This window comes from Neophocaena asiaeorientalis, unplaced genomic scaffold (genome assembly GCF_003031525.2).
Source record: "Neophocaena asiaeorientalis asiaeorientalis breed wild unplaced genomic scaffold, Neophocaena_asiaeorientalis_V1.1 scaffold932, whole genome shotgun sequence".
Classification (NCBI taxonomy): domain Eukaryota; kingdom Metazoa; phylum Chordata; class Mammalia; order Artiodactyla; family Phocoenidae; genus Neophocaena; species Neophocaena asiaeorientalis.
The window spans coordinates 252,903-265,776 of NW_020172903.1; the positions used below are offsets into that span (position 1 = coordinate 252,903).

The window sequence follows — 12,874 nt, forward strand, 5'->3', positions numbered from 1 at the left end:
CACGAACCCGTGTCCCCTGCATCGGCAGGCGGACTCCCAACCACCGCGCCACCAGGGAAGCCCCAATAGTATCTTAAGTAGAAAAGTAAATTTTCAAATGTTTTAAATGGTCCCATCTTAGAAATTCACTGGACAGAGACTAGCTGTGAGGAACAAAAAGTGAAAGTACTGTTGTATGGCTCTCCAACTAGTGTCTCTAACACATCAGATTCCCCCAATATTAAAATCAAGGCAAGTGTGATGAAACAGTCCAAGAACCAAAGAATCTGAAAATCTTTCAAAGTTAATTGTTGTAACTATATACAGTGTGACCTGAATGGAAATATGGTACAGATATTCCTTTCAAAAGGAGAGGTAGGGCTTCCGTGGTGGCGCAGTGGTTGAGAGTCCACCTGCCGATGCAGGGGACATGGGTTCGTGCCCCGGTCCAGGAAGATCCCACATGCCGTGGAGCGGCTGGGCCCGTGAGCTGTGGCCGCTGGGCCTGCACGTCCAAAGCCTGTGCTCCTCAGCAGGAGAGGCCACAACAGTGAGAGGCCCGCATACCGCAAAAAAAAAAAAAAAAAAGGAGAGGTAAAATATGATAATAACAGTAAAAAGATTAAAGCAAATTAGAAAAAATGAATAAATAATTACAATTCTGAAAAACTGCTTTTTTTTTTTTTTTTTACCAGAAGAGACATTAAGTTTCAAATTTTGTCCTAGAGTGCTGCCTCTCACTACGAAAGTGCCCCCCCAAAAGTAGTTCCAGATGCCCAGTATTCTTTCTGATCACTTCAAACTGGAAGAACACATCATCATTTTTAAAAACAGGATGCATCAACAGAGCTGCACTTCACAATGTGTGCTCCTTTTAGTGGACACACACAGCCCTGTGTGTAAGTGCTCCAAGCCACTAGGTCAATAGAGTTCATCTTCTTGGAGCATCAACTTTAGTCAAGAGATACATATGGAAGAAATTTTTACTTATGAAAGCATTACTTAATATGCCTAATAAATATATGAATGTTTAAGATAAAATGTAAAAATTCCAAGAAATTTCTCACACCACACCTCTTAAGAAACATCTTTGGGGAAAGGGAAGGAGGTATTAAATGGACAATCTGAGAAGCACTGGAACAGGAAAAAGAATACTGGTTTGGAAACTAAAAGACCTGGATCTTAAAGAATTAAAAACAGAAAAAAAGAAAGCAAAAAGTGCTGGACCAATGGTAAGAAAACAGGAGAGACTGATTAATGAGGCAGCAAACTTTAACTTGCATGGATGCAGGCTAAGAGGACAGCAAATCCATAAGCCTCTAACCACATGCAGGGCGCATTCTGGAAATGTAAGGGACATTTTTAACTATCACAATTGTGGGGAGGACTCACTGGACCTTTACTGATTAAAAGTCAGGTATATTAGATATCCTGCAATTCATGGAATAGCCAGACTCAACAAAAAATTATTACTTCAAGACTTTCAAATGTCCCAATGCACGGTTATACAGGTTAAAAATTCTTGAACTAAAAGTTAACTGCTTTAAACATTAACTATTTTTCACACAGTTTTAATAGACATCGAATCTCTAGGAATACAACTAACATGTAAATTGAAAGAAGGCTGTACTTTGGCTGAAAATTTTACCTACGGTTATTCATGATTCCTGAAAGAAAAAAAAAATTAACAGCATAATGGCAATTCCAGTTGCCCCACTTGATTTGCCAAAACTAAATCCCTGTGCATGTGTAGTTTTCATACAAATATGTAACTAAGATTGAAGATTGCTTTAACAGTCTTAGAACCAATTGTCACTACACTTGCAATTATCAGATACACAAAGAATGAGGATGTCAGAGAATTTCATTAATAATTTTGTTGTTAAAATGCTTCATATTTTTCTGGAATGTCATCCTTATTTTGGTAGGACACAAAAGACAATTTATGTTGTGAAAATTACACATTGACATTGTTTATTTTGGCAAAAGTCTGCTGCACAAATTCTCTATGGCTTCCTATATTAATGTTTCTTTTCCTAATTCATCCTTTGCCTATTTCTTTCACATGTGATAATGTTTAAAAATAATGTTTTGTAATACTAAGTAACTACACCATCCCACATAATTACATAAAGAATCATTGTGACACTATGCTATAAATAAGGCCAGCTCACCTGCAACAGTATCTTACTTCTTTTTTTCCCAGGCAGTAGTCCGAAATTAAAGTTATTTCTCTCTCCCTCTCATCATATTTAAGTAAGTGTGGCCTGTTATTCTGTATCCTAGCACTAGTTTTTATTTCAATGTCCACTTACAATGCTGCTATGCTGTTTATCTTACATTTTCTTGTACTTCTGATACAGAATGTGTTTTGACCTTTTTACTTTTAAATCCAAACTTACTCATTAAAAGTAGATGCAAAATCTGAATACCATACGGTTTTGTTTTTTAAATATTTATTTATTTATTTTTGGCTGCGTCAGGTCTTGTGGCAAGCGGAATCTTTCATTGTGGTGCACAGGCTTCTCTCTAGTTGTGGCATGTGGGTTCAGTAGTTATGGCGTGCGGGCTTAGTTGCCCCGTGGCATGTGGGATCTTAGCTCCCCGACCAGGAATCAAACCCACGTCCCCTGCACTGAAAGGTGGATTCTTAACCACTGGACCACCAGAGAAGTCTCCTATACTGCGTTTTTTAGTATAATAGTGCATGCATGTTTGAAATATATATTGCTTTATAATAAACTACTTTCCCATTATTTCTTTTACGGTTAAAACATTATTTATTTTTGAGTATAGAAAGGTCATGCTATTTATGAATTTCATTTTGGAATAGTTATCTACAGAATACAAAAGTCTATTAGAGTTAAGAGTCACACTGTAAACCAAGTAAAGATTTCATCAAAGACTTGATGTCTCTTCAAAAGACCAAGAACAGGCAAGGTGAAACTTTTAAGGAAGGTTTCCATAACAGCAAGGATGATGTGAAGCCTCAGGAAATGACATGGTAATTAGTATCAAGATGCAGGGAAGGAACTATAAACAATGATTGACACTAACAGTAATAAGCGTTAACAAAATTTCCTGGAAAACAATGGCATCGCTGAAGAGGAAAGCCATAGATATTTATTAATAACGACATAGTACTTAAAAAAAAAAGTGGCTGCCTTTGCAAAGTTACAGCTGTCAGGGCAGGAAGTGTGACACTTGGTTATAAAGAAGTAAAAGAAATGCTGAAGAAGGAGAAATTACTGAAGGAATAGCTTTCCCTCCCCCATGATTTACCAAAGACTTTCAAAGGCAGTCAAAAAATGAGCCAGGAAAATTTTAGAAAGATAACTGATTTTGAACTCCATTTAAAGATCCCTGAAATCTATGAAATGGTGATTCTAGTCAAAAGTTCAATGGGCTCAGGACTTCCCTGGTGGCCCAGTGGTTGAGAATCCGTCTGCCCATGCAGGGGACACGGGTTCAATCCCTGGTCCAGGAAGATCCCACATGCCGCGGAGCAACTAAGTCTGTGCACCACAACTACTGAGCTTGCGCTCTAGAGCCCGTGAGCCACAACTACTGAGCCTGCATGCTGCAACTACTGAAGCCTGCGCACCTAGAGCCTGTGCTCCAAAACAAGAGAAGCCACCGCAATGAGAAGCCCGCACACCTCAACAAAGAGTAGCCCCTGCTCACCGCAACTAGAGAAAGCCCGCGCACAGCAACAAAGACCCAACACAGCCCCCCAAAATAATAATAAAATAAAATAAAACAGCTGTAAAAAAAAAAAAAGTTTAATAGGCTCAGATTTTGAGGTCTAGTCAATCCAGTCTGTTCCATGCTCCCTCCGGCAGAAATAACTCAAAAGTAATCTTTCATGTTAAATTTGGGGTTTTCATAATAAATATTAGTAAAAACACACTTGAACATTGCACCATTTAGTTTCATGATGAATTCTGCCACTTTTATGGTTGAAATGGGTTTCCTTGTTTTAACACATGAAATCTTCAAGAAATAAATACCTTCTGACCATGTGACTGACTGAAATACCTTCTGAGAGTATTTGTGACTACTGTCCAAAAAACAATTAGGGCCTAAGTTCACAATTACCTATAGTATGCTTTTTTTTTTACTCTTTCCATTTACATCATTTCACTCTTTACCTATGACCTAAAAGTCTTTAAAGTCTGCCATCAGCAGTCATTTTCAAAAAAATTCACTTACGACTGCTGATTTAAGTGAGGCCTGAGGATTAATCACGGATTAAATGAACTGAACTGGGTAGATATGTAAACATGTCTAGGATTGAGAGAAAAACCACAGAAATAAATGTTCAAAGACTTCATTTATAAAAGAGAAAAAGGAAAATAATACAGGCATATAAAACGGTGTTCTTCAGAAAATGAGTACATATGTATATGAGAAACAACTCTAGATAATAAGAGGAAACAGCTATTAAAAGTTTAAAAAAAGATTTCCTAAAAATAAACCTCAATCACAAATTTAAGAGTACTTTAAGCCAAACACGCTAAGACTGAGAAAATTAAGAGCTAGATCACAACTGGACAAACCCTTGTTAACAGGGAAAAATGACACTTTGCAGTCAAGCCTGAAATCACTATTAATCAAAAAGGACAGATGATTATACTGTACTCTGTAAAGGTTCAGAATAAAATACAAAATGTACGAAAATTAGAGATCTGGAAGAGTCAGGATGTGTGTACAAGAAGCCATAAACAGCCAGAGATTTATAGTCTTTTATGTCTAAACATTACTAGAAAATAACATAAACCAAAGACCGTGCATTTGAATAATTTGTACTATAACACAGTCAATCACTGAAACTGATGCTCCTTTAACTGGGAGTGTGTGTGCTCTGGGATGTGGATGCCCCCTGGAATACGCAAAGCTCCTCCTCTTGAAGCATTCATTTTACTTGAAGAATTAAAACATATGTGGATATACTATGAAGAACGCCAAATGTACATGACAAAATATTAGATTTCAAACAAAAATCTCTTGTTTTCTTTGGCCAGTATGGTGATGTTAGCTGTTAGAGATATGGTGGTGGGAAATTCTTAAGTGCAGCTTCAGATATAGCTTAAAGAGGGCAATAAATTGTTTTAGGAGTCAAGATACATAAAAATGAGCACATTAAAATGTGTATTTGCTTGCTTATCTCAAGTAACCCAACATTTCTCAATTATGATCAAACCCCTAAGAGTCCCCAAACGTGCTCCCCAAAAGTACTTTAAATGGAAATACTTACTTAGGAAACCAATTTAATCCCAGGTGCTCTGTCTTGGAATATAATATTCTTTCCACCATGTCATAAAGTGGTCTCCAAGGTAACTCCAAGTCATCTCTTGAAAGAAGTTCCTTTTTCCTAATTAAAGAAAGAGTAAATACATGTGTGTATGCTTGCTCAGGGTGTGTATACTACACAGGGAGAACAGTTGTTAAATGTTGCTGTCATCACAGTAGGTTTTGCTTTTCCCCATCCTCAGCCACTCACTGGCAAAACATGGTAGGAGGAAGAACAATGCACCAGGACTTTTGCTGCTGTCCAAACCTCAAGGGGCACCAGGTAAAAAGAGGCATTAAAATTTGTGCCACCATTATTGTAGATGAGTTTCATACTTTCCCACACTATCTATGGAGTACTTAATGTTTCCTGAATTGTGCTGGGTGCCTGGGATAAGCAAAAGAATAAATGATCCCTGTCTTCACAAGGATATTACAGTCTACATAAGGGAAGGTAATTAGTATAAATGAAACAAACAGACAACATATAGTTCAATATATACTAGAGAAGAGAAGACTTCATGGAGAAAAAGGAATCTTAATTAAAAGGTTAATTAACACATGGGGTTTAAACTTATGATAAAGTTTTCTGCAATCTTTTTCCAAAATGGTAATTTGGGACTTGGTCTTCTTACCGAAGAACACTTAGCTCTCCTCATTCCCTAAAACCTTGAAGAAAAAAAAAAAATCTTAGCAGAAATCACAGGACATTGACTTACTTTAACAAGTTGATTAAGAGACGTGCAAATCCCTGCATCATGCTGATTTCCAGTTTTGGAATTGATACCAGCTCATATAATAATTTGATAAAAAGAACATGATCTTCTTTGCTAAATTTTCTCCCATAAAGTCGAATATATCTGCAAGAGAAAAATTGATACAGCCTTTAAAAATAGATACCGTGATACATTCATGTTCATTGCAGCATTATTCACATAGCCAAAGTGTGGAAGTAACATAAATGCCCACCAACAGACAAATGGATAAAGAAAATGTTATATATATATATATATATATATATATACACATACACACACACTTACATATATACACAATGGAATATTATTCAGCCTTTAAGAAGAAAGCTGTCATATGCTAAAACACAGATGGACCTTGAGGACATTATGCTAAGTGAAATAAGACAATCAAAAAAAGTCAAATCCTGCATGATTCCACTTATATGCAGTATCTAAAGTAATCAAAGTCATAGAAACAGAAAGTACAATGGTGGTTGCCAGGGGCTGGGAAGGCAGACAGGGAGCTATTGTACAATGGGTATAGGGTTTCAGTCATATAAGGTGAAAAATTCTAGAGATCTGTTGTATAACAATGTACACACAGTTAGCAATACCATACTGTACACTTAAAAACTGTTAAGAGGGTAATTTTTTTTTTTTTTTTTTTAAGAGGGTAAATTTAAGAGTTTGCCACAATAAAAAAAAATATGTATTGGTACACTTCAATTTCAAAAGTCTTTGATGTCAAACATTTTATCACACTGCACACTCATCACTGTGCAGGAAAGACTTACTCTATATTTTAATTAAGAGATTACCAAATAAGTACTTTATTGACAAAAAACTTATAATTCAGTTATAATGACTGAATTCACATCAACATTTAATGACCAATTGTAACACTGCTCTTTCATTTTTGCATGGTTTTAACTGGTCTTTGGACACAGTAACCTGAAAAGAATCCCCCTGCACCCTTTCCTTTATTAAACAAGTGCTCGTTCAGAATAACAATCTACCTAATGACTTGCTGAAACTACTTAAAAACATCATATCACAACATTATAAAACAGAACAAAAGAGTACAGACATAGAAGTTTACTGTTTTAGCCACAAGAATCTTTGATGAACGCTTACTGAGAATCCTGAAACAATACAGCGTTACCTAACTTGTACTATTTGTTTCTAGGCATTAACTCATAACTATAATAAAATTATGTTGCTACCCAAAAAGCACAGTATTTTATCTCAAAATTATATGTTTTCAATTTTTTAACTTTAGGGAATCAATGTAAACAAAAGCGTCAACTATAAGCAATTTAAGGAAAAGGTGTCCCAAAAAGCAAGAATGACTAAGCACGGCATAGTTAAGGATTCAGAAGTAACTAAAACTTAACAAAAACTTACTTAGAACAAATTACCGGATACTTAAAATCATAAACTCCTTTGAGGAAGACCATTTTATAGACAAATACATAATTCAACAGAAGACACTGCATTAACATTCCTTATATGATCTTTAGCACTTCCCCAACAGCTAAGATCAAATTAAACGTGCGTTTAACTTCTAAAATTAGAATACCTGTTTTTCTTTTTCCAGAAAATCCTCAATATTCTTGGTCCAATAAGAGCACTCTTTTTTTAATTTTCTCAGGCTGCTGCATATTTATTCAGCTCTTGTCTGTCTGAACTTTCAAGGTATAATCCCATGATTTCACCTTATTACTAGGCGATCGAACAGTATTGGGGCGGGGGTGGGGGCGGTGAGGGGAGACAGCAATGAGACCTGAGATATTGTTTTGCCTCTCTCAGTAATTACCGTGAAAGTTTCTTAACCACCTAGGCCTGGTAAAGGAAATGGGCTAATGAAGACAATACATAGAGACCCTAAGCCCAGGGCTGCCAGAGATACTTCAGGCTGCTGAATGAACATGGTACAGACTCCTGAAGCCTCCCTCAATTTCACTCTAAATTTAGGAGTAAAAGCTAGAATCATTTAAACGCTACTTTCAAGTGAAAACAAACCATATCCCCTAAGAAACAGCACATATTTTAAAGATAAAACAGAAGAGTCCAATGAAACACTTCTTGTTCCCAGTGGCTACCTCAGGCCTTGACAGGGCTCCAAGTGCCCCTGCGGTTATGCACTTACTCTCCCTTGTGGCGTAAAGACTTCTGTGGAAAACTTGAAGAAACACTGCTCTAGGCAACTGAAATAATTTACCTACAAGCCTTTTTACTGTAGTATAAATTGTGTAAACATTAGGGACATAAAATTCATAGAGTCCAAAATTTAATACTATGAAAAGAAGAGACCAACCCAGGGATTCTTAGAGGAGCTAGAACTGCTGACAAAACTAGAGATTTTAGGGGGATTACTCAGAAACCTATTTGCCCTGTCAACAGCAAATAGTTCTTGCCAAGCAGAAAGTGATTCCTGCATCAGCATTTCTCAAAACACAGACCAAGGGCTTCCCTGGTGGCGCAGTGGTTGAGAGTTTGCCTGCCGATGCAGGGGACATGGGTTCGTGCCCCGGTCCAGGAAGATCCCACATGCTGCGGAGCAGCTAGGCCTGTGAACCATGGCCGCTGAGCCTGCGCGTCCGGAGCCTGTGCTCCGCAACAGGAGAGGTCACAACAGTGAGAGGCCCGCGTACCACAAAAAAAAAAAAGACCAAGACTTCTTCTGAAGAACACAAAAAGTACTAAAAGAAGAAAATTAATAACTGGTCTTCATTAAAATCAGGAACTTCTATTCACAATAAAACACCACTGAAAATAAAAAAGCCCAGGCAGATATTTGGAATACATATCACCATCTGACAAAGTACTCTCCCAAACTACTTAAGAACTCCTTCAAATCAATAATAAACACAACCAAATAAACAATGGGCAAAAGACTCAGGAAGGCAGTTCTCAAAAGACAACATCCACATGACTGATAAGCATATGAAAAGATACTCAACATCACTGTTCATCACTAAAATCAAATTAAAACCACAATAGGGGACGGGAACCAAGATGGCGGAGTAGAAGGACGTGCTCTCACTCCCTCTTGTGAGAACACCAGAATCACAACTAGCTGCTGGACAATCATTGACAGGAAGACACTGGAACTCACCAAAAAGGATACCCCACATGCAAAGACAAAGGAGAGGCCACAATGAGACGGTAGGAGGGGCGCAATCACAGTAAAATCAAATCCCATAACTGCTGGGTGGGTGACTCACAGACTGGAGAACACTTATACCACAGAAGTCCACCCACTGGAGTGAAGGTTCTGAGCCCGATGTCAGGCTTCACAACCTGGGGGTCCAGCAATGGGAGGAGGAATTCCTAGAGAATCAGACTTTGAAGGCTAGTGGGATTTGCCTGCAGGACTTCGACAGGACTGGGAGAAACAGAGACTCCACTCTTGGAGGGCACACACAAAGTAGTGTGCGCATCGGGACCCAGTAGAAGGAAAAGTGACCCCAGGGGACACTGAAGCAGACCTACCTGATAGTGTTAGAGGGTCACCTGCAGAGGCAGGGGGTGGCTGTGGCTCACCATGGGGACAAGGACACTGGTAGCAGAAGTTCTGGGAAGTACTCCTTGGCACGAGCCCTCCCAGAGTCTGTCATTAGCTCCACCAAAGAGCCCAGGAAGGCTCCAGTGTTGGGTTCCCTTAGGCCAAACAACCAACAGGGAGGGAACCCAGCCCCACCCATCAGCAGTCAAGCAGATTAAAGTTTTACTGAGCTCTGCCCACCAGAGCAACAGTCAGCTCTACCCACCACCAGTCCCTCCCATCAAGAAACTTACACAAGCCACACAGATAGCCTCATCCACCAGAGGGCAGACAGCAGAAGCAAGAAGAACTACAATCCTGCAGCCTGTGGAACAGAAACCACATTCACAGAAAGATAGACAAGATGAAAAGGCAGAGGGCTATGTACCAGATGAAGGAACAAGATAAAACCCCAGAAAAACAACTAAATGAAGTGGAGATAGGCAACCTTCCAGAAAAACAATTTAGAATAATAATAGTGAAGACAATCCAGGACCTCGGAAAAAGAGTAGAGGCAAAGATGGAGAAGATGCAAGAAACATTTAACAAAGACCTAGAAGAATTAAAGAAGAAACAAACAGAGATGAACAATACAATAACTGAAATGAAAACTACACTAGAAGGAATCAATAGCAGAATAACTGAGGCAGAAGAACGGATAAGTGACCTGGAAGACAGAATGGTGGAATTCATTGCTGTGGAACAGAATAAAAAATAAAGAATGAAAAGAAATGAAGACAGCCTAAGCGACCTCTGGGACAACATTAAATGCAACAACATTGGCATTATAGGGGTCCCAGAAGGAAAAGAGAGAGCGAAAGGACCAGAGAAAATATTTGAAGAGATTATAGTCGAAAACTTTACTAGCATGGGAAAGGAAACAGCCACCAAAGTCCAGGAAGCGCAGAGATTCCCATACAGGATAAACCCAAGGAGAAACACGCCAAGACACATAGTGATCAAATTGGCAAAAATTAAAGACAAAGAAAAATTACTGAAAGCAGCAATGGAAAAATGACAAATAACATACAAGGGAACTCCCATAAGGTTAACAGCTGATTTCTCAGCAGACACACTACAAGCCAGGAGGGAGTGGATTGATATACTTAAAGTGATGAAAGGGAAGAACCTACAACCAAGATTACTCTACCCGGCAAGGACCTCATTCAGATTCAATGGAGAAATCAAGAGCTCTACAGAGAAGCAAAAGCTAAGAGAATTCAGCACCACCAAACCAGCTCTAAAACAAATGCTAAAGGAACCTCTCTAAGTGAGAAACACAAGAGAAGAAAAGGACTTACAAAAACAAACCCAAAACGATTAAGAAAATGGTAATAGGAACATACATACCGATAATTACCTTAAACGTGAATGGATTAAATGCTCCAACCAAAAGACACAGACTCGCTGAATGGATACGAAAGCAAGACCGATATATATGCTGTCTACAAGAGACCCACTTCAGACCTAGGGACACATACAGACTGAAAGTGAGGGGATGAAAAAAGATATTCCATGCAAATGGAAATCAAAAGAAAACTGGAGTAGCAATACTCATATCAGATAAAGTAGACTTTAAAATAAAGAATGTTACAACAGACAAGGAAGGACACTACATAATGATCAAGGGATCAATCCAAGAAGAAGATATAACAATTATAAATATATATGCACCCAACACAGGAGCACCTCAATACATAAGACAACTGCTAACAGCTATAAAAGAGGAGATCAACAGTAACACAATAATAGTGGGGGATTTTAACACCTCACTTACACTAATGGACAGATCATCCAAAATGAAAAGAAAGAAAGAAACAGAAGCTTTAAATGACACAATACACCAGATAGATTTAATTGATATTTATAGGACATTCCACCCAAAAACAGCAGATTACACTTTCTTCTCAAGTGTGCATGGAACATTCTCCAGGATAGATCACATTGTGGGTCACAAACCAAGCCTCAGTAAAGTTAAGAAAACTCAAATCATGTCAAGCATCTTTTCTGACCACAATGCTATGAGATTAGAAATCAATTACAGGGGGAAAAACGTAAAAAGCAACAAACACATGGAGGCTAAACAATATGTTACTAAATAACCAAGAGATCACTGAAGAAATCAAAAAATACCTAGAGAAAAATGACAATGAATACATGATGATCCAAAACCTATCGGATGCAGCAAAAGCAGTTCTAAGAGGGAAGTTTATAGCTATACAAGCCTACCTCAAGAAAAAAGAAACATCTCAAATAAACAACCTAACCTTACACCTAAAGGAACCAGAGAAAGAAGAACAAACAAAACCCAAAGTAAGCAGAAGGAAAGAAATCATAAAGATCAGAGCAGAAATAAATGAAATAGAAACAAAGAAAACAATAGCAAAGATCAATAAAACTAAAAGCTGGTTCTTTGAGAAGATACACAAAATTGATAAACCATTAGCCATACTCATCAAGAAAACAGGGAGGACTCAAATCCATAAAATTAGAAATGAAAAAGGAGAAGTTACAACAGACTCTGCAGAAATAAATCTACGACAAAGGAGGCAAGGATATACAATGGAGAAAAGACAGTCTCTTCAATAAGTGGTGCTGGTTAAACTGGACAGCTACATTTAATAGAATGAAATTAGAACACTCCCTAACACCATACACAAAAATAAACTCAAAATGGATTAGAGACCTAAATGTAAGACCAGACACTATAAAAGTCTTAGACGAAAACATAGGAAGAACACTCTTTGACATAAATCATTAAAAAAAAAAACTAAAAATAGAATTACCATATGATCCAGCAATCCCACTACTGGGCATATACCCAGAGAAAACCATAATTCAAAAAGACACATGCACCCCAATGTTCATTACAGCACTATTTTCAATAGCCAGGTCATGGAAGCAACCTAAATGCCCACTGACAGACGAATGGATAAAGAAGATGTGGTACATATATACAATGGAATATTACTCAGCCATAAAAAGGAACGAAATTGGGTCATTTGTTGAGACGTGGATGGATCTAGAGACTGTCATACAGAGTTAAGTAAGTCAGAAAGAAAAAAACAAATATCGTATATTAAGGCATGTAAGTGGAAACTAGAAAAATGGTACAGATGAACCAGTATGCAGGGCAGAAGTTGAGACACAGATGTAGAGAGCAAATGTACGGACACCAAGGGGGGAAAGCCATGTGGGGGTGGGGATGGTGGTGTGATGAATTGGGCGATTGGGATTGACATGTATACACTGATGTGTATAAAATTGATGAGTAATAAGAACCTGCTGTATATAAAAAAAAATTGAATTAAATTAAAAA

At 37.9% G+C, this 12,874-nt stretch overlaps 1 protein-coding gene across 1 annotated transcript in view; it reads right to left on the reverse strand.

The window, feature by feature from the left end:
• PSME4 (proteasome activator subunit 4) overlaps window positions 1–6,135 on the reverse strand; it is a 73,875-nt gene extending 67,740 nt beyond the window's left edge. Inside the window, exons 1-2 of the mRNA XM_024742009.1 lie at window positions 5,991–6,135; window positions 5,237–5,353 (exon numbers count right to left, since the gene is read on the reverse strand). Of these exons, the coding sequence (XP_024597777.1) occupies window positions 5,237–5,353; window positions 5,991–6,031 (158 nt within the window). The 5' untranslated portion in view covers window positions 6,032–6,135. The remainder of the gene's footprint in view (window positions 1–5,236; window positions 5,354–5,990) is intronic.
• Window positions 6,136–12,874: the final 6,739 nt, after the last annotated feature.